At 45.5% G+C, this 20,908-nt stretch overlaps 1 protein-coding gene across 2 annotated transcripts in view; it reads right to left on the bottom strand.

Annotated features, from left to right (window-relative positions):
* Window positions 1–340: 340 nt before the first annotated feature.
* The window catches only part of HNRNPUL2 (heterogeneous nuclear ribonucleoprotein U like 2), a 29,976-nt gene continuing 9,408 nt past the window's right edge, over window positions 341–20,908 (bottom strand). The window contains exons 5-15 of one of the 2 annotated variants that reach the window (XM_077324706.1): window positions 18,815–19,030; window positions 16,117–16,207; window positions 15,889–16,001; window positions 15,273–15,536; window positions 14,930–15,052; window positions 13,783–13,911; window positions 11,864–12,032; window positions 11,517–11,717; window positions 9,852–9,952; window positions 6,951–7,058; window positions 341–3,321 (exon numbers count right to left, since the gene is read on the bottom strand). In XM_077324706.1, coding sequence (XP_077180821.1) covers window positions 3,253–3,321; window positions 6,951–7,058; window positions 9,852–9,952; window positions 11,517–11,717; window positions 11,864–12,032; window positions 13,783–13,911; window positions 14,930–15,052; window positions 15,273–15,536; window positions 15,889–16,001; window positions 16,117–16,207; window positions 18,815–19,030 — 1,584 coding nt within the window. In that variant the 3' untranslated portion in view covers window positions 341–3,252. The remainder of the gene's footprint in view (window positions 3,322–6,950; window positions 7,059–9,851; window positions 9,953–11,516; window positions 11,718–11,863; window positions 12,033–13,782; window positions 13,912–14,929; window positions 15,053–15,272; window positions 15,537–15,888; window positions 16,002–16,116; window positions 16,208–18,814; window positions 19,031–20,908) is intronic. The other variant, XM_077324714.1, reaches the window with a different exon arrangement.

The raw sequence follows: 20,908 nt of genomic DNA on the forward strand, positions 1-20,908 counted from the left end.
GTTGTTCTCTTACATATGGGGCATCTAGAAAATGGAGAGATTATAGAATGAATTCTATAGATTATAGAATTATATTGATCCTTCCTCAGGGCCAAGAGATTCTTTGCACAGGGGAACAACCTGCAGAGGAATGGAAACCTGCTACAGACTTATTCATATGTAGGATACAGATGTACAAAAACCCCAATAGAAGCTCCTGCCCCAATTTAAACGAAAAGGAAGGTCAATTGACTTTGGTCTTTTTTTCAGGCTTTTCTTTTTAATTAGGGATGGGGAGAAAAGACGAGCAAAAAGCAGAATGACACCGAAGAAGTCAGTGCAGCAACAGAACGATGTGGAGTCAAGCGAATGGTTATTTATTCTAAAAATGGAAGTTTTATCAACCTACATATGCCAGAATTGTTAAGGAAAGAAAGTTACAGATGTAAACAACCACACAGTTACATGTTCAATGGCAAAACCCTTTTTACTGGCCACTTAAACGTTTTACAGTTTGTAAAAACATTTACAGCCTCCGTTTCGCTTGAGCTTTCCATCTACAGCAACTAAGACATACAATCATGAAAAACACTAACAGATTTTTAAACAGGCTGGATTTCTTTCTTTTTTTGTATTTTTTTTTACTGTTTAATTATTTTTGTTTCGTTTTTAAACAAAAATGTGCAGGAAAAAAAAGAAGACATCTACCAAAAGTCACCAAGATCTCTCGTTCTGATGGTCTAGGGTGCGGCAGAATTTTAGTCATTTCCCCCTCCCTGACAAGAGAAAAGTACTGTAGCTCTCATTTAGCTGTGACAGCAACTTCCCAAAGATGTTGAAGCTATGGGCCCAGTTCCGGTTCCACCGAGCCTTGTGATCCTGAAAGACATACGCCGCAGACCTGCTTACATCAAGGCTGCTGGTGCCCCGTCATGCTGGAAAGCGCACCCCGAATCAGCGTTTCATCACAATCAAGCCATCACACACCCAAGCGAGTGTTCAGCTACTGAAGATATTTGCGCTTGCTCACTCGCTCTCTCTCACACACACACCCCTCTCCCCCCTTCTTCCCCAGAAGAATATTTTCTAATGGCCTGAAGCGTTTAAAATACCGGTTTAACTTTGTTATAAAAACAGTTGTCACACAATCAAACGTTCTTGAATACATACATGCATGGAGATAGAAGAATCCTGCTTCTCTCTAGCTCCTGTGTTTTTTTCTGGGGGGAAAGGGTAAGAGAGCTGGGAGACAGCAGCCCTCCCCTTCCCTCTGCCCCATATGTCTACGAATCAATGCCTTCTGGAGCTGGCAGGCCCCCATTCTTTTGTCCAGCTGGGATGCAGGAAATCAGCACTCTTATGGGGGAGGCAGACAGAGCAACTTACGAAGGCTTATGAGTATTCTAAAAAAAAAGTCCCAAATTTTTAAAAGAAAGTTTTTTAAAAAGTTTGAATTTCAAACAGTGAATCACAAGGAATGGAGGCAAATCTTCAGTCCCTGTAGCAGGAGAATCAGTCACAATTAGCTAAGCTGCAGAAACCTGGGATCCAGAAACCAGGAATATTAACACAGATCACATCCCAGAGGAGGAAGGACATCTTGTCCAGGAAAGCCCTCCACCATCCCTTTTGTTCTATGGAAAGACTTGACAGGGAAGCAAAATTAATAACCGGATCCCTAAGTTTCAGGATGAGGAAATAGTCTTCTCCCTCCCTTACCACCTGAAAAAAATTACAATCCCCCCCCCAAACAAAACAAAGAAAAAAAGCTAAGAAAAGGATACCAGCCACTGAATCAACTACACTTGGCTGCTGCAAAAGGATAGTTTTCTTCCTCCATGTAATCAGACAAAACACCAAGAGGATATTTTATATATTGGGCACACCAATATTTTTTTTAAAAGATCTTTGATAGATGCCCACAGAACACACCTCAAACCTTCTCAAAACTGAAGTTCACCAAGGGCCAGGTTTTGGAAAAATCAAGAGTTTTTTCAAGAGAGGAGCACATACAACCCCCCCTCCCAAATTCCCTAAATAAGCATAGTCCCTCTTTCTGCTCCCTTTCCCCCCCGCTTAGTTTCCTATATACAGAATCTACCAAGATTATCAAAACCATCAGCATTGAGCAAATTGTATCCTCTCCACCCCAACCCGCTTTCCCCCCCTGCACTAACTGTATAAAATTGTTGCCATTCTCAGCGCTAAGCTCCTCAAAAGGTGACAGCTACATGCTTGCACGCCTATATACATATTTAGGTGCTTACAATGAGAAGATCCTGCAGAAACCCTGAGAAAAAAAATGTTCCTTCCACTCCACAAACAAGAGCACAGATGCAGAGAGAGAGAGAGAAAGAGAGAGCAGGGGGTCAAGCTAAGCTTTGGGACAAAGGGGTGTGGTATATGTGTGTGCAGGGGAGACACCCAAGGCAGCCTGCTTTGGCCATGGAAAACAAGGCAGGAAACTTTACAATCCAAATTCCTGCCCATCCTTCTGTCAGATGGATCACAGAATCACACTTAAGGAGAGATAAGGAAGACTCCTGGGGGAGTAGGGAGATGCTCAAGAGAAGCCTCTGGCCTGGGACACACAATGCCCAACAGGCCTCCCAGAAATTCACTGTCTGAAAACACAGGCCGAACACTGAGGGAGAGGAAAAGGGAACACCATGGCCTCCTTCTCCGGGTCTCCATGCTGGAAAATGTCTCCCTGTTCACCCGGCATGAAGAGGATGCATGCCATTGTCCACCCCCCAAAACACAAAAGTGGCAAGCACGAACCCCAAATATGCTTGTTTCTGAGAACTCAAAACGCACTTCCCCCCATCTGCATGGGCCACCACTCCTCCAGTCTCCGCTCACCTACGCCCCTCAATGAGTGTCTCGCAGGAGCTCTGTGCCTCCCCTTCCCCAGCATGGCTGCCAGCCCAGCTGCTCTATGATGTACTGTTTTCCTGTCCAATTGCAGGCAGCGCTAAGTGCTGCTTTCCTTTTCACGCAAACGTTCTGATTACAAATGTCTAAACTAGGTTTGAAATGTTTTTTTTTCTTTTTTTATAGAATAAGACAATATTCTTTCAACAAACTTTTAAAAAAATTTACAATTTTTGTTTTAAACCTTCCCACCCCCACCCAACCCCAAACCCCATCCTTTACCCCTGCTGCCTCTTTCCCAACAGCCCTGTTTCCATTGGTTGCATCTTGGGAAATTACAAGACACTTCCCCTCAGTAGAATCTCGTCGCTTGGCTGAAGGGTGAAGATGGCTGGGGTTTCACCGGTACCCCTGGTAGCCATAGTAGTTCCTGTAATATCGGTCTCTGTCTTGGTAGTAGTTCTGCCACTAAAAGGGAACACAACAGAAGCAGCGATTAAAGGGATTTGTCCCACACCTTAGCTAAAAAGCATTTATGAGTGGTGAACATAAAACAATTAAGCAATTGAATCCTTTGTTTCCAAGCTTTTAGCAGTCTGAGAATGCCTGTTTCTGTTTAAAAATGTATTTGTGGACTTTAAAGGTCTCCCCTTATTCACTAGTACATACTACACTCTGGATACTCCCCCTTTTTAAAAAGTGTCATCAGCAAGTTATGCTTACTTCATAAAGGCTTCCATCTTCTTACATTTTGTAACAATGCAGTGAGCCCCTGAACCTTGCTTTTAAAAGCACAGCTGATAATAGGTGGTATTGCCTGTACATGGCAAAATAGGTCAGATCCCAGAGGGTGATTCTCTAGGGTAGCAGTCCCCAAACTTTTCTAGGTTGAGCACAATTTCCAGGGGAGAGCCGGCGGTCCATGCGCCGCTCACACGCAGCAACACATGCGTGTTTGCGCCCCCTGGTGTGTTTGCGCCCCCCATGCACATTTGTGCCCCCACAGAGCTGCCACGCACACGCATTTGCATCTGCTGGCATTCCAGCAGCCTCGCCTGCCTCCCCCCCCCCGGCAGCGAGAAGCTCGCTGGGCCGCAAGCGAAGCGGCCTGGCTATCTTCTCACTCCAGGGGGGGGGGGAGGCCACAGTGGTGGCCGGCAGCCTGGTACTGAGGCCGCTGCGGACCAGCCGTGGACTGCGTATTGGGGACCACGGCTCTAGGGCACAAGTCAAAAGACCATGAACCAAGGTTTAATCAGTCTCATCACTTGATATGAAGGGCCTCTGCAACAGAGACAGCAAGAAGGTCCCTTATAGGTTAACAGCTTCTAGATCAGCAGAACAGGGGTAAGAAGAGACCAGGAAACACTTTGGAAAACTCCTCACAGAAAAAAGACCAGCATCATACAAAAGCTGCATTTTCAGTGCTTTACTGCACACTGCCATTAGCTGGTACTGTCCATGGATGCAGGGTGCTCTATATGGTGAAATCCTTTGCATTAAAAAATAGACTAGAACCAAGATTAATTTTATTTTGTACTTCAAGTAAGCATGAAAACTGCATTAGAATGGTACTTCTGTTCACCCAATGAAGGGCTCTAGCTAGAGCAGGTTTGCAGTGAATGGTCTGCAAGCTCTGAGATAGCCCCACCTTCATCCTGAGGATTGGACTGTCCTGCCTCTATTCTTAGAAAAACTAAAATGGCTCCCTTTTCAAATTAAACCAGATGGCACACACCAGATCCCCTGCAGTACCTTTCTGGACCTCTAGGGGGGCTTAGGACACACACACCCCTTGAGAAACAGAACTTGGATTCCAGTCAAGTAGCACCTTAGTCACCAAGGTTTTCAGGGTACTTTCAAGCATCTAAGTTCCCTTCCCCAGGTACAGTTTTGTGTAAATGACAGCTAAAAACCACCAGAAGAATCAGTAAAAATAATGTGATGATACTAAAACATCTCCAAGTGCCTGAGTTTTTTTAGCTCAGCGCCTCCAAGCTAACAAGTTATTACAACACTAAAAAAAAAAATGGAATGTCCCTGACTCAGCAGGGATATAGATTTCTTATCTCACGATGTATACAAACCTCATTCAACTCTTATATCCACATTCCTTACAACCCCCTCTTCTTTTTATTTTATTTGGGACAATGAGACTATAATGCAATGTATTTAAGTATACAATGTAATTTAGAATCTAACTCACTGGTCTCAGGACAGGATAACAAATTCAGCATGGCTTGTCAGTTGTGGGGACACTCCCATGCTTGGGTGGAAATGGATGGGGCTAGCAACAAGTCTCTTTTAATTACTTCTTTTCACAACTGGGAAAGTGTTTGCCATTAAACCCTATGTTTTTGTTTATTTACCCTATGTTTTTGTGAACAACAATTGAACCCAAAGGCCTGTTTTGGTTTTCTAGCAAGGAAATACCATATTGTGTGTGTTGTAATGATGTTTACTAATTTGCTATTAATTTACTTTCTCCTTACATCTATACTCTTATGAGCCCTGTTCCATTGTCTAAGTGTGCATGCACACAAAACAACACGCCTAGAATAAATCTTTGGTGGTCTTAAAAGGTGCCATTGGACTCAAAGTTTGCCATCATGAAAAGGCTGTAGTCTCCCCCAACTTTGGTAACCTAACCTACAGAGGCAGGGGAGAGAATAAAAAGGCATCTGACGTCCTCATAAAGGATAGGCAGGTTAATCTAGTTATGCAGAAAACGGGGCCAGGTTTTAAAGCAGATACAGCTGCTGGTGGCTGAACAGAACCATGCAACCTAAACTCAGGAGCGCTGCGCTAATACTGTATTGTGTAGCTTGATCAAGGGCAGGCAGAACAAAAACTGAGTCTTAGCCACTTTCTGCAGCAGACTTGGAAGGCTTTCTGGCTCCATGCTAGGAAATACCTAGAGATGGGGGGGGGGGGGGGAGAGAGATAGAAGCACTGTGATGCCACAGAGTCTGCCCTCTGAAGCTGCCATTTTTACTAGGGGTACTGATCTCTCGTCTGGAGACTGGCAACCCTATCCCCAACTGATTCTGCTTGGTTGAGCAGGAGTCATTTTCATTCTAGATGGGTAATGTTTTTGGTTTACTCTCTTTGTGTTCATGAGTGGGGCAGATTCCTCCAGTTTCTTTTATTCTTGCTGCCTCTCCCCTTGTGTCCCCGGCAGGTACAACTGCACAGCCAAGCTTGCATAGCATGCACAAATATACTGCTCAGTCACAATTGGAAGCCAGTCACAATCTGATGACTTCTAAGCTGATAAAGAGCTTAAGAAGTGTAATAACCGATCAAGCCAAACAGCAGGAAGGGAAAAATAGCAGGAGCAGGTTCGGTTACTACAGGCAGAATTTTATTATAAGTGGAATTTCCTAGAGGCTACCCTTTTGGAGTCTCAAAGCTTTAGCAACAAATTTGATTTGTTAGTTTTGATGTCCTCATTCTCTGTTGCTGCTTTTATTCCTAATTTCTGCCTGATTGGCATTTTGCAGTTAAGGTTACTCTAAAAGCTAATTAAAGAGCCTCTTGTGGCGCAGAGTGGTAAGGCAGCCGTCTGAAAGCTTTGCCCATGAGGCTGGGAGTTCAATCCCAGCAGCCGGCTCAAGGTTGACTCAGCCTTCCATCCTTCCGAGGTCGGTAAAATGAGTACCCAGCTTGCTGGGGGGTAAACGGTCATGACTGGGGAAGGCACTGGCAAACCACCCCGTATTGAGTCTGCCATGAAAACGCTGGAGGGCGTCACCCCAAGGGTCAGACATGACTCGGTGCTTGCACAGGGGATACCTTTACCTTTACCTAAAAGCTAATTGCTTTTCTTGTATCACTGTACTGCTTTTCTTGTGTTACTGTGCTGTTATTTCATTTCTTTAACTTTATACAGTAAAAAAACAAAGAACCTTCATTATCAGATGGAGCATTTTCAATAAGGACGGGCAACTGTTCTTTGAGCTGAGAATCAGCACTTCCTTTGCAGGGCTATTACAACCTGAAGAGAAATACTATTCTAGCAACAATTATCTCCATGAACAGTTTCAACAAAAACGTGCACAAATATCTTAGACAAGCACGTCCCTGCAGCCTCCTACCTCCCGATTGTAGTCCCTGTAGTAGTCTCTGTATCTGTTGTAGTCATAGTCACGTCCATAGAACCGGTTGTAGTCCCCCCTGTATCTATCATAGAAGTTGCGGTAGCCCTGCAAGAAACAGTGACATATTCAGCCATGTATGGTCCATACACCATCCCATCTCTGTCCTTTATACCCACAACATTTCACATCGGTAAAAGGGTTGTAACTCCCCACCTGTCAGAAAAACGTCCTCAAAGCCACAGTAATTAATTTTCATGATGATTGGGCTGTATGGGAAGCGCGGTATAAAATCCAATAATAATCAAATAATGATATGTCCGGACCCCTTCCAATCGCCGTCCCATCCCTCAGGACACTAATGTGGAGGCAAAGGTGAACAATCCGCCTGACACTGATACTGCGCAACACCAGGTCGATTAATAATAAGACCCACACACTGAAAGATTACTTTATAAATAACAACGTGGACCTGGCATGCATGACAGAGACCTGGGTCAGGGGGGGCGAGACAGTCACACTTGAAGAACTAGCCCATGCCGGATTCTCTGTCCTCCATCAGTCTTGGACTGCGGGGTGTGGAGGAGGGGTGGCAATCCTAATCCAAGAGGATTTCTCCTTCAGGGCTATCCCCGCACTAGCAACTCCAGGAACTGAAGGTGTAGGCCTCAGGTGGGACTCAACTGAGAGCGTGACTGTCTGGTTGGTGTACCGCGCACCCAACACACTTCCAGACACCCTGCCAGCCTTGCTAGAGGAGGTAGCCGCTAGGGTGCTACAGTTCCCCAGACTCTTTATTCTGGGGGACTTTAACATGCTGAGCTGCCACCTTCTAGAAATGGGATGGATCTGGTGTCAGCCACGGCAATGCTAGGGCTCTAGCAATTTGTTGTTGGGTCTACTCATCAGGCAGGCTACAACCTGGATCTCATTTTTGGTGCGGGATTGAATGTGGGTCTGGTTTTGGCTGAGGCTGTGCCATGGTCAGACCACTATGCCGGGCTAAGGCTACCACCCCCTCAATTGGGCGTCAAGCAGATTTCAGCTTGTCCGCAGAGACTTATGGATACAATTGGATTCCTGAACGCTCTGCGGGACCCAATGCCTTCCGGCACGTCTCTAAATGGTCTGGTCAGCGACTGGCACAACAGAACGCTGGACACAATCAATGAGGTAGCCCCCTGACGTTCTCTTCGCCTCTGTCTCAAGCGGGCCCCTTGGTACACCGAGGAGCTCCGTGAGGAGAAACAGAAACTGAGACGACTAGAGAAAGTCTGGAGGAAGACTCATGATAAAGTTGCAAGAGCATCTTATACAATGAAGTTAAGAGCCTATGAGATGGCGATGAAGTCGGTAAAACTCAATTTTTACTCGACCTAATAGTGTCTGGTAACTCACGCCCAGCACAATTATTTAGGATAGTTCTCTCTTACTGCCCTAAAGGAAAGGCACCAAAATAGTAACCAATTGGATATCAGCTGAGACATGTGCAAGGCATTTTGCAGACAAAATCTCAACACACTGCCACGACCTCCCTCAAACTTTAGACACAGAAGGTGACCTAGAGGCCCCTTGGCCGTCTTTGGAGAGTACACTGAGTAATTTCAGACGACTCACGCTGACCGAAGCGGACAAGATGCTAAAGGCAGCAAAGCCAGTCACATACTCTCTAGACCCATGTCCATCATGGCTGCTAAAAACAACAGATAGAAGAGCAGTGGCCCCCCCTCCTGGAGATAATCAGCCTCTCCCTCTCAACAGAAAAATTCCTGGAAGGGTTAAAAGAGGCAGTGCTTTGCCTGCTGCTTAAAAAACCATCTCTGGAACCACAACAGCCTATCATTGCCCCGTCTCGAACTTAGCATTTCTGGGGAAGATGCTTGAAAAGGCTGTTGCGGACCAATTGTCAGGATACTTGAAAGAAATTTCTGTCCCATCCCATTCAAGTATCCGGCCTGGCTGTTAGGTAGAGACAGTCCCCACCTAGCGGAACGAGCTCCCAGAGGAGATCAGAGTCTTAATGGAACTCAAACAGTTCTGCAAGGCCTGCAAAAGGGAGTGTATGGTTGAGGTTGACCTGAACCAACCACTTCCCATTGGCCCCCAAAGCCTCCCCTTCTATGGTAACCATTGCCAATCTGTCCACCCACAGGGCCATCAGTATACATTAGCTGATCTAATGTTTTCACCATTGTTTTACCATTCTACTATGTTGTCTACTGTTACCACTGAATTATCATTATGAACACTGAGTTATGAACACCTGTTTCACGTAAACCGCCCTGAGCCTTCAGTGAGGGTGGTAAATAAATAAACAAACAAATAATAAATAAACAAACAAATAATAAATAAAAGGTAAATAAATAAAAGTAAATAATGAATGAATAAAAATAGATATAAATAAATGATAAATAAATGATATATATGTTCTTTATGGAAATGCTTTTGGTACTTTAGAGCAGCGGTCCCCAACCCCCGGGCCACGGATCGGGACCAGTCCGTAGATCAGTCAGTACCAGGCCGCAGTGCCTTCTCGTACTCCTCCAGTGGCTGCCATGGCTGGGGCTCCCCCTCGGCGTGGCACTGCGCAGCTGCTGCTGGCAGCACCCCCCACTGGGTGGCAGGAAGTCGGGGCACCGGCAGGAAAGCAAGTGGAGTAGGGGCTCAGATGGAGGTGGTGACATCCCTCGGCAAAAGACTACCCCTCCCCCGGGCCTCAGTAAAATTGTCAAGCATTGACGGGTCCCCAGTGATAAAAAGGTTGGGGACCACTGCTTTATAGGACACACAGTCAAAACCGGTACAAAATTAGCAACAAGATTTTCATAATCAGCGCAGGGAAAAGAAGCCATCTATCAGCACCAACCATTGCCTAGCAAGAAACTGAAAGGATATACTTACACCACCACCTCTGTTCCCAGGCTGCCCCCAGTACTGCTGTTGTTGCTGCTGCTGCTGCTGTCCATAAACCCGATTGTCGTAACCACGGCGCTGTCCACCAACTGTTAAAGGTGGGGAGGGAAATAGTGTCAACGTGGCTGCAGAACTAAGAGCTGCTGCTTCAGCCGAGCTGCTAACTAACCTGGCATCTCCCCAGGCAGCAGCATAAATTCACAGCAAGAAAACATTAGGTGGGGGAAAGGGGGGGGGAAGCAAAGCTGAACTGCCGTCCGTCACTTTTGTCCAAAGAACAGACCGAGAATGTGAAAGAACAGCTGCCATAGACAGATATATCAGCAAAAGCTTCTCTGCAGCTTGCTGGCCATCCAAAACCACATGCTCTTTTCCTAACTCCCTAGAAAAGCTGGCAACATACAGAATTATGACTATCCTGCCTGTGCTAATTCCTCCCCAATTAATTCAAATGCAATCTCAGCCCAATTTCTCCTCCCAATCCTCTACCCCAAAACCCTCCTTCCCGCCTCCCTGCCCTACCCCAATTCCCACAGACCCAATACGCTACTCACACAGCAGCCCGGGGGGGTGCTGCATACTTGGATGCCTGGGCTGAGCTGCCAAAAAGGAAGGGAAAAGAAAAAGGCTCTCAGTGACGGTTTTAATTTCCAGCTTTCTCCAAAATCCACTGCAAGGGAAACTACCTGCTCTGCCACCCAAACAACGCCTGCCATAGGCTTCCTGCAGAAGGAGGCCTTTTCACTGGGAATGAAGCAGCAGCAGGTGCCCACAACACAGGCAAAGCAGCGGCATGACACAAGCCTATTTACGCTAGTTGGCGCTGTGCGACAATGTGGTGGGGAGATCAGCGAGAAACTGTACAGTGGCCCAGAAAGCAGACATAGACACACACGAAAAGCAATTCAGATAAGCAGAATTCTTCACTGGTTAGGGGAGTAAAAGAAGTTCCAGGAAAACATTTCCAAAACTGCTTGTAGAGATAACACTCCATCAACAGTCTCTCTCATTCAGCTCCTGGTGCCTAGGATTTGTAGCAATAGAAGCACTGGGCTCTGGCCCAGAAATATAATACAGGAAGAAGAGTAATTTCAGCAGGGAGCCCCCAAAATGGGAATAGAAACACAGAATACACTAAAGTGTGGATGATTGTCAAACAGGCACCTTGAAATGAGCAAATATAAACAGGGAATGTATACTGGGGGTAAGCCACAGTGAAATCAGGAGAGTCCCCCCCTGGATCGAAGGATCTTTTTTCTTGTTGGTTAAAAGAAAAAGAATCTCAACTCTGCCTTTTGGTATGGTTACAATAAAAGGATGCCCCACCTAAACATGACATTGTCCACGGTCCAAGGGGGAGGACCATGTGATTAACAGATTTAAGTAGTTCAAGCACAAGCTAAAACAACTGGACTGGCACAGCCAGGTGCTCTAAGCACACTGGACACCCATGAAGGCAATCAAACTTCAACAGAGAAGAGCATATCCGGAAGACAAGGAGATGAAGAAAGAGTTGACTGCAATAGGGGGGGGTGCCACTCAGGAAGTCCTGCCTTCACACAGAGAACACAAACTTCCTTTGGGGGCATATCCTCAGTTCATGAGGACAGCCTCTTAGAGGAGATTCTCCAGATCTATCCGCAAACGACTCACCATATCCCTGGCCGCGGTTGCGGTTCTGGCGGTTGCGTTTGTTACGGTTGTTGCGTCTGTTTGTCCGCTTCTCGGAAGGCGGAAGCAGCTTCCTGGCTTCCTCCTTGTATTTGGTGACCAGGGGTTGAGCCTCTTCCTTTGTAAGTTCTTGGTACAGGACTTCATCGATGTAGTCACACTTCTCCGGAAGAGAGAAGTTGGCTGCGATGAGGACGAAAGAGCAAGAAATAGATGGAAAGGTGAGTGAGAAAGCTCTTGGGCTTCCCTGCTGCTTCAGCAGGGAAAGAAACCTCTTGCCCCATTTGCTTGCCCGGTCATGTTTCTCCCAAACCCTTCGCTGAGCCTACCTTTCATTTCCAGCATCACTGACTCAGGCACATCATCCTTCTCAGTCTCCTTCCTCAGTTCCAGCCTCTGCTTCCAGTCCTCTTCGTTGGGGACAATTAAAATCACCTTGCGTGAGAAGCCCTTGAAGTTCAGCAGCTTCCTCCGTTGGCCAGAATTGTACACATTACACTAAGGAGTGGAAGAGATGGGCATTAGAAATGCAAACGCCCCCATCTCCCACCAAGGGCCATTCAAAAAGCCCTCCCATAGTCACAGAGATTACACAACACCATAAAGCCATAATCACAATAATTTGGATTCTAGCAGTCACGCCTCCTCACCCAGCTAATGAGATCAGGCAAGTAATTCCCCCTCAGTCTATTTCTTGACCTGGAATTTGATAGAAGTGTGAAATTTTAACTGTTTGCTTACCAAGAGCTGCTACAGTTCTATGTACCTTGCTGGATCAGACCCAAGGTCATTCCAGTCCAGCATTCAAACAACAGCCAGCTAGAAGGCCACCAAGCTTTCCATCTGTGCCCAAATATTTGAGATTGGGTCCTGCTGATGTTGTCCACTATTAGTAGCACTATTAATGCAGAAGTCCCAGGAAGGTTCCTTTCACAGATCAGGGGGTGGGGATGCCTCTGTTAGTGGAACGGCTCTGCGGAAACTGACCCGCTGCCTCCAAGAATGAACCTTTCATTTTTTGGTTAATATACCTGACAGCCACATTAAGCTGCTTGGAAATTTTTAGAGATCACCTCTTGTGATACGCTCATCTGTTAGTGGAGCAGTGAACTTGACAGAGTCCCTTTCGTCTTCCACCTAATTTCACAGGCTGTTGACAAACCATGGTGCAGTAATTTGTCTTCCCACTGGTTACAATTTTACAACCCTGTTTCACACTCCCTACCCTCTAGTCATCTTTTTTGTACCAACAGTATTAACCTCTTAGAGGAACTGCACTAACCTCTTAGGAATCTGTCCTTCCGTGAAGCTTTCTTTAGCTCTCTACCTACAGTCAAACCCCACAGAGAGCAGCAGCTTTATCAATATGAAAGGCCCACTATGTGGTGGTAATGGATGTCTTCCTGCCTACCTGGCAACTAAAAAAACATTATTCTAAAGTTCGCAGTTTGCCATTTTTCATGCAGAGTGTAACTCTGCCCTGTTTCTCTCCCAGTATTTAAAGAAAATACCTAAGTAGGTAGCTTGTTTAAAGGCTTTGGAAGCTCAGTGGCAATCTCACTCACACACTCCCCTAAACTATTCTTCCAAACTGAACTCTTTCTTTCCCCCTAAAGGAGACCCAAATGTTAACTTCCCTGCATGTTCATGAAGCAGTCAAGACCTTCTTATTCCAGCAATCTTTTAAGAACATGTAATATTCGGCTATAGTGTTTATAGGGAGACTGATATGCCTTTCTAATATGTCAGAAGTGACTTTTTATATATTTCATAATGTAGCCACCTTGAAGATCTGCGAAGTCAGGAACCAGCTGATCTCTGAAACTACAACAAGAATATGCCTACGTGTCCTGCAATGAAGTTGCAGGCAACCTAGAGAGGGTTTGTTTAAGCAGGTAAAAGAGTGAATGGGCAAGTAGTAACCTGCTTTATACAGAATCATACTGCTGGTTATCAAGGTCAATATTGTCTATTCAGACTGACAGCAGCTCTGCAGGAACTCAGGCAAAGGTCTTTTACATTACTTATTACCTGATCCTTTAAACTGGAAATGCCGGGAACTAAACCTGGGACATTCTGCATGACAAGGAGATGCTCTACCATTGAGTCATAACATCACCCCTATTAGTCAAGGTATGCACGATAATCTCTTTAGCAGAGGTGGATTCTTCATCCAAACTCTGTCAAGCCAGGACAAGCTGGCTGCTTGTGATTCCTAGGAGTTCCAGCTGGGCTATAAATGAGGTACCTGATCAAGAATGAAGTTCCTTTTTGTCCTGGGGGCAATCTGGACCAGCTTGCTAACACAACGGGCAGCTTGCTGAGTGAGCTGATCCTGGCTTTTGGTATCCAGTTCTTCAATTTCAGGCCCTCTTGTCTAGCAAGGGAAGGAAAAAATGTTTATGACGGAGTTAATCAAGGAAAGCAATGCCAGACCTGCACCCAAAATGCAGTTAGCTCTATTTCAGTATGAAAGCCCAGAACAAAAGCATCCAAGTTTCAGAAGACACACCTATTTCCCTCCTGCTTAGAAAAACCGGAAGGTTTAAAAAAATATTTGTCATCGGAAATATTTTCAGGTTTCTAAAGAAAAAGCTTTATCCATTCAGAATATCCTTATCCAATGTTGTTCCTCTATATATTTGTGAAACAGCCTAGGGGGTGGGACGTGTCCAGCTGTCCAAGTTAGAATAGGGCCAATCAGGGTGCAGCCAGCTTTGTCCTGATTGGCCCTGCCTCTGCAGCTTCCGCCCTCCATCCCTGGACTCTAGCCTCTTTGCTCTCTGACGCCTCAGTGCCTGGAGCCAGCAGCAGGTCAGGGGAGAGGGCACTGGACAAAGGGTCATGGTGGAGGGCTTGGTAACAAGGGCCTCTTGGCCTGCTAGGCTGGCCTTGCTAACAAGGACCTCCCGGCCTGCTAGGCTGGGCCTGCTGACTGCCTGCTAAGGAGCTCTGTTCCAGCCCTGCTAACAAGCTGCCCAGCCCCTGCCCACCTCACTTGATCTGGCTGCAAGTTGCCGCCCAAAGCCACCTTAAGCTGCCTGGCAAGGGGCCAGGGGAGGGGACCCTTTAAAGGCCCATTCTTAGGAACGGGCTTTGAAGCTAGTGTACTATAAAGATTTTATGTAATATCTGCTACAGCATGGTTGTACTCTATGTACTATAGACATATATATTCATATATATATAGACATATATATTCATACATGATTAATTTTGTTCACAATCTATTGAACTGTATCAGTGATATGTGATTGATATCAAGAAGCCCTGTCTTTCTCCAGTTGCTAACACAGGGAGAAATGAAGTTGATAGCAACCACTGAAAAAGCTAACACATCTTCTACAGAGTGTATCTGGCCCAATTGAGGAAGCCTCCTCACTTTGGATACTCACTCTCATTTGAAAAAGAACAGCATCTGTCCCCAAAATGTTGTAACGTTTGTCTGGATTCTCCTGGGTGTGCTTCTGTGCCCACTGGGTTTTCCCACACCCAGGCAGGCCAACCATCAACAGCACCTGGAATGGGTGAGAGAGAAAGCCCACAGATTTAGAGGGGGGGAATTAAAGCAGTGATTTCACCTGCCTTGCCTGGAGGATAAAGCAACAACTCAGAAGCAAAGACTATCTCAAAGAAGGAAGGGTAGGGGGAAAAGTGACAGCCCTGGATACATAGTACACAGCCTAGAGAACTCAAGAGAGGGTCCTCTTGTGAACAGAGGAGAGAAGCCCACATTACCTCGCATTCCTCAGTGGTCTTGGGTGGCTGAGGAGTGCGCACACGATCCTCAACTGGGACAGCATGAATGAACACATACTCCTCAGGAACTGGGAAGAAGGGCTCTTCCTTCTGGCCAAAGTTCAGCTCCACAGAGCAATTCTTGCACAGAACATGTGGCAACAAAGCTTTGTCACCCAGAGACTCCTTGCTGATCCGGAATGCCACACCCAGGTCCTCTCCATTCTTGGAGAAGGAGAGCTCCACTTCTTCACTTTCAAAGTTCTACAACACAAGACACAGAAGCACATGAGCAACAAACCCTCCAGCAGTAGCAAGACACAGCTATCACAGCGACATGCTCGTGAAGCCACATTCAAATAGCCTTGGAACACAACAAAGCTGGCCCTTTTGCAGCCACGGCCAGCAACACAGCAAGTTATGGAGATGCTCTTACAAGGAGCATCAAGGCAAACTTCCATGATGTCATACGGAATGTAGAGCAGCTTCCTGAATGGCACCACACCAAGGAAAGGAGTTAACTTAAAATTATGAATTCCCCCAAACCCAGCCTACTTTGAAGATGGCAAGGAAGCCCCTCAAGAGCCGGCACAAGGCCTCTGTTAACTGCACTTACAGCAAAGCAACCGATCACATCATTCTCCCCAAAGGGCTGACCATATTCTTCGAACTGCCCATTTTCAGCCTTCAACCCTCGTCCATCGTAGCCATAAGAAAACTCATCCTCACCTAGAAGAGAGCAAACACTTACTACAGCTGCACTTTTGAAAAACGCGGTCTGCACGACTGCGACACCTTAGCTGAGCTGGGATGCCACCTCGAAGGATGCTTTTTTTTTATTTACCTAGCTGTGTACGAGAGTGATCGACAGACCATCCAATGCGAAGCAGTGAGGTCTCTGTGCAGCCTTCCTTCAGTGGGAGGTTTTGTGCCACCTAAGACAGATCAAGGAAGAGCAGCCACCTGATGCATATGGTAAAACGCTGAAAAACAGGCCAAGGAGTGACGGCCACTCCACCCCAGGCCAGTCCCCCCCCCAACAGGCTTTTTGCTACGATGCAATTAATCCTCTTTAAATATAGACCCAAACATTCTTCTTCTTGAATAGATCCTTACAACGACCCCTTCACTGAAAGCAGTTAAGGCTATACCAGTAGGGGACATCCTCCTCAGTCATTGCTGAGTTCTGTCTGCAGGTAGGAACAATACACCTGTTGTTACGTTTCTTCTGCTGGCATCTCTTCAAATGTGAGTGACGACTCCTTTGAGCAGTTGCCACAGTGGCAGCACCATAGTTCTCCTATAGTAACAGCAGGAAACTGGGAGGGGGGGGCAGGCCTTTACCTCAGCTCCTTAGTAAACAAACGTCTCTATATACGCACAGGATCTAGACTGCTGTTTACAAATATGCTAAAACTCATGCACAGCCACAGAAAGCCTGGAATGTGCACTAGTGAATCAACAGTGACATCCCCATTAAATGGCTGGGAAAGAGTTAACAGATGGTCAGGGAAGATAAACCTGATGGGTTCAGCATCTCAGGATAGATTTGGCAATGTTCAATTTCAAAAGTTCCATGGATTTCTGCGAACACACATAATATGGAAAACGACAATGCCCACTGGATGTCTTAAGAATTATGCATCATGTTATTAAAAGTTGGGAGGGCCAGCTCAACACATACAGCTGGGCCCAAGTAGAGAACAACCTTGCCACTCTGAGCTGTTACTTCCTGGTCAGCTCAGCACAGGCTCATGGAAATTAACCTACAGCTTCCTGGAATATTTTATATAATAATAATATATTAAATGCATAATATTAACTAACTTCCATTTATAGCCCAGCTTCCTCACTGAAATTCAATGCAGATAACAAAACACTTTAAAAACATGCAGACAGCATAAGACATCCAGTGGACAAGCCAGTAGGACTAGCATTACAGAACTGGAAAAACAATGGGGAAAAAACAGTCTAAGGCACAATATACCATAATGCAGAAAGTTGGTTACGAAGGTAAAAGTTAGATGGTACATACAATTAGCTTCAATCTTATCCCCTTATAAAAGCAACTTCTTGAGTTGTCCCCTTATACCACAGTTCTAAACCCCTTCATAAAAAGTCCATCCTAAACATTCCTGTTTTGAACAATCTGCAAAATGATATGTGTGGGGACCTTTTCTGGGTTAGGCTGTTCCACAAGTTGGAAACCACCACAGAGAACAAGCAAGAACAGGCAGTCGCCAATGTCTCCCATTTGCAGGACAGCTCCTCCAGAGAACTTTGCTCAGATGAGCAAAGCTGCTGCAGCAGACTTTAAATTTTAAACGGTAGTATTGTAGGTCTAAGGCAATGAAGAACTTTCTGACAACCAAAGAAATGAATGCAGAATAGGCGTTACTTTCATGTTCTGCCTAGTGCCTGATTAACTGGGCAATGGCGTTCTCCAGCAACTGGCTGTATGGATCCACATTATAACAAGGCTATCTTAAGTGCTAAATGAAGCTGCAAGAATGCATTTTTGCAGCTGCATTAACTTATTTATCCAGCAATAATGCTGGTTCCAATATAAACCCCTAGGCTCTTACGTCCTTCAAGACCTTCCCAACAAACACCCTCCTATCAGTATTAAGACCCCATTTGTTCACCTTTAGCCATTTAAACCAGGAAAGTAAGGCACTGGTTCAGGACCTCTACATCATTACCTGGGGACTTGTATAACAAAATATATTTGGGTATCATCAGCATACTGGTGACAGCCAACTATAAAACCACACGTGATTTCTCCTAAGGGCTTTCCAGAGAGACTGAATAGCATGGAGGATAGGACTATCCTTTGTGGGACACACAGGACAGGTCCCACAATGGTGGACTCCAAAAGTAACCCCTCTCAGTCCAATCAGCAATGGACCATTTACACCAATCCAAAGCACACCCCAATACCTACTTCTCTCTAAGCGTCTCAACCATTTGGGGTATGGGCCACTGTTATCAAAGACTGCTGATGAATCCAGTAGGATCAACAAAGAGGCATGGCACTTGTCTAGATTAAGGAAGATCATCAACTGAAGCCATCACGCTGCCTCCATTGTACGGGCTGGCCTGAAAGGGTCCAGAGCAGATGAGTCATCCAGTAAGACTTCTCTCTAAACCACCTTTCCCAGAAAGGGCAGGTTAGAGCCCAGGAGATAACTGGCCACAATATTTTGGGGAGTGATAGCATTTGACAAGTCAAGTCTTGGATTTGTGACGGAAATCAAGGACTCATTACGGGGATTTTAGCAACCAGGATGGGCCAGGATCCAAAGTGCAAGCGTTAACTCACGCAAATCTCAAAATGCTGCCAACGTCCATCAAGGCATCTGGGCAAAAATATTCTAAGAATGGGCCAGACAATGCACCTTTCTTGTCTGGACTTTATCGCAACCAGCATCCAACCTGAGATTAGTTTTACCTGCAAACAATCTTGGAAAAGTGTCACAATTTTATCACCTGTTCCTGAGTTTAATGGCACAGATTTTAAGAGTCAGCAAGGGCCTAAATACCTTCGACAACTGAGCTGGTCGCGAACTAGTTGATTCATTGGTAGCAGAGAAGTAGGCTTTCTTTGCCGCTGTCAGCGCCGCCTCATAGGTCTTCCAATGAGCTCTATAGCACGCTCTGTCGGCTTCACTCTTAGTTTTCCGCCAACGCCGCTCTAGACGTCTCCCGGCCCTCTTCATGTCACCCAGCTCCGCAGTAAACCAAGGGGCTGGGCTCCACTTCGACGGCGGGATGGGATGGAGGTTAGCTAATCAGCGACCACTCTTTACGTATCACCGGCCACCTTTGAAAACTCCCACCCCCACATCTACCAGCTCCCATCTACACTTCCCATCTACACTGAAATCAGTACATTCATTCATCACAAGAGCATTTTAATGGGTATGGCAACTGCTGTCCTTCCCTTAGAAACAAAAACATGGCACCAAAAAGACTTCAGATTTATTGTTGCATGAAGAACGGCTGAATCTGAAATCAAGCAGTAGATTTAGTTTTATGAACCAGAGCTTAAACTGATTTAGTTGTTGCAAGTGTTCCTCTTGCTTAACTTGTGTTTTCAATGCTGCTGCATTTCATGGCCATGCTGTTCATAAATTTTCACCCTCTAGCAATCTAGGTAGTTTTCACCTGCTGGCTGCGAATTCTATTATTCTATGATTCTACAATTCTATGATCTGATGGAAACAGGCTCTAGCCATGACTGGTTGTGCTACAATAAACCTGTTAAGTCTTTAAGGTGACACAAGGTTACTTTATGATTTTGACACAGCAGACCAACAGGGCTACCCATTCCATTAATTAGTACCAGGAGCTCGCCTGGATATAGCCAAGGAGTTTATTTTCAACTGAAGCCTTAATCCTTGTGCACCACAGATTGCTTCCATCTCAGCAACTGCAGGTCTCCAGCATCTCCACGCACTTAACTGAAGAGCAAGTTGACTTGAAGGACAAGCCTATGACCCCTTTCCCTAGGGGGAAGGAGTGCAATTCCAGCCTTTACTTTCTCTCCTAAACCTACTGAAGGCATCAGAGGGCTACACACCAGGTGTAGTCGAACTGCGGCCCTCCAGATGTCCATGGACTACAATTCCCATGAGACCCTGCCAGCATTCACTGGCAGGGGCTCAAGGGAATTGTAGTCCATGGTCATCTGGAGGGCCACATTTGACTACCCCTGCTATGCACACTGCTTTGGGGCACTAGTTACTTGCAAGGAGGCTCTTGACTTTGTTTAGTTACTAACCATAAGCCTGTCTCCTCAGAGAGACAGGTGCTTTTGGGGGGGGGTCCCCAATCTGGGCAACTCTGCTGCTATGATACCTAAGCCGCCATTTGTCCAATGAATTAGGCCTGGAGTAAAGGACTTCGTGTTTGCTTGTTAACTCATTTAAGGGCTATGATAACAACACTGTAAAACTGGAGAGAAATGCAATATTTGCAAGGTTATTTTTAAAATGTAAATCACGTTGATAAACCATTAATATATGTAAATGTGTTTAATGATTATATATTATTCAGTAATGTTATTCCTAAACATGGTTGCAGTCCTTCCTGTTGTAACTCTGCAAGCTTCTGTCCAAACACATCTTTTGTTCACTGCCAAATTGTTTTCTGCCTTCAATTTACTACTTCTCAGGTGGCAAAAATTAAAGATACATGGACAACAGTGGCAGGGGGAAGCAATTTGCTACTCTTAAGTATTAATTACTTCCTCATACAAAATGTAGATATTACTAAAAATTTATATACTGGCCAAGTTACTGATGGTAATTATATTTTGCCAATAAAAGAAGCTTAAAGATTGATAGGGAAGTTACACATATTTCAGTTTTCTCCAAAAAATTCTAGTTAAAGGCAGATTATTTTCAATGTGGGATTCAAAATTTCTGGGAACATGAAATTTCTGCACTGTCCTAGGCCCTACCGGTGGTTCTGCTGATTGGAAACTAATATTTCTTGGTTGTCCCTTTCTCCTGGCAGCCTCCTGTTATATTCCTCCACCCAAAGGGTATTGGTTGAACCTTCAGCAACAACAGAATGTGGCTTGTAGTTCTGATGAGAGGAGTGCAGTTGGGCAAGACGCTCCTCTTGGTTAA

This window comes from Paroedura picta, chromosome 1, assembly GCF_049243985.1.
Source record: "Paroedura picta isolate Pp20150507F chromosome 1, Ppicta_v3.0, whole genome shotgun sequence".
Classification (NCBI taxonomy): domain Eukaryota; kingdom Metazoa; phylum Chordata; class Lepidosauria; order Squamata; family Gekkonidae; genus Paroedura; species Paroedura picta.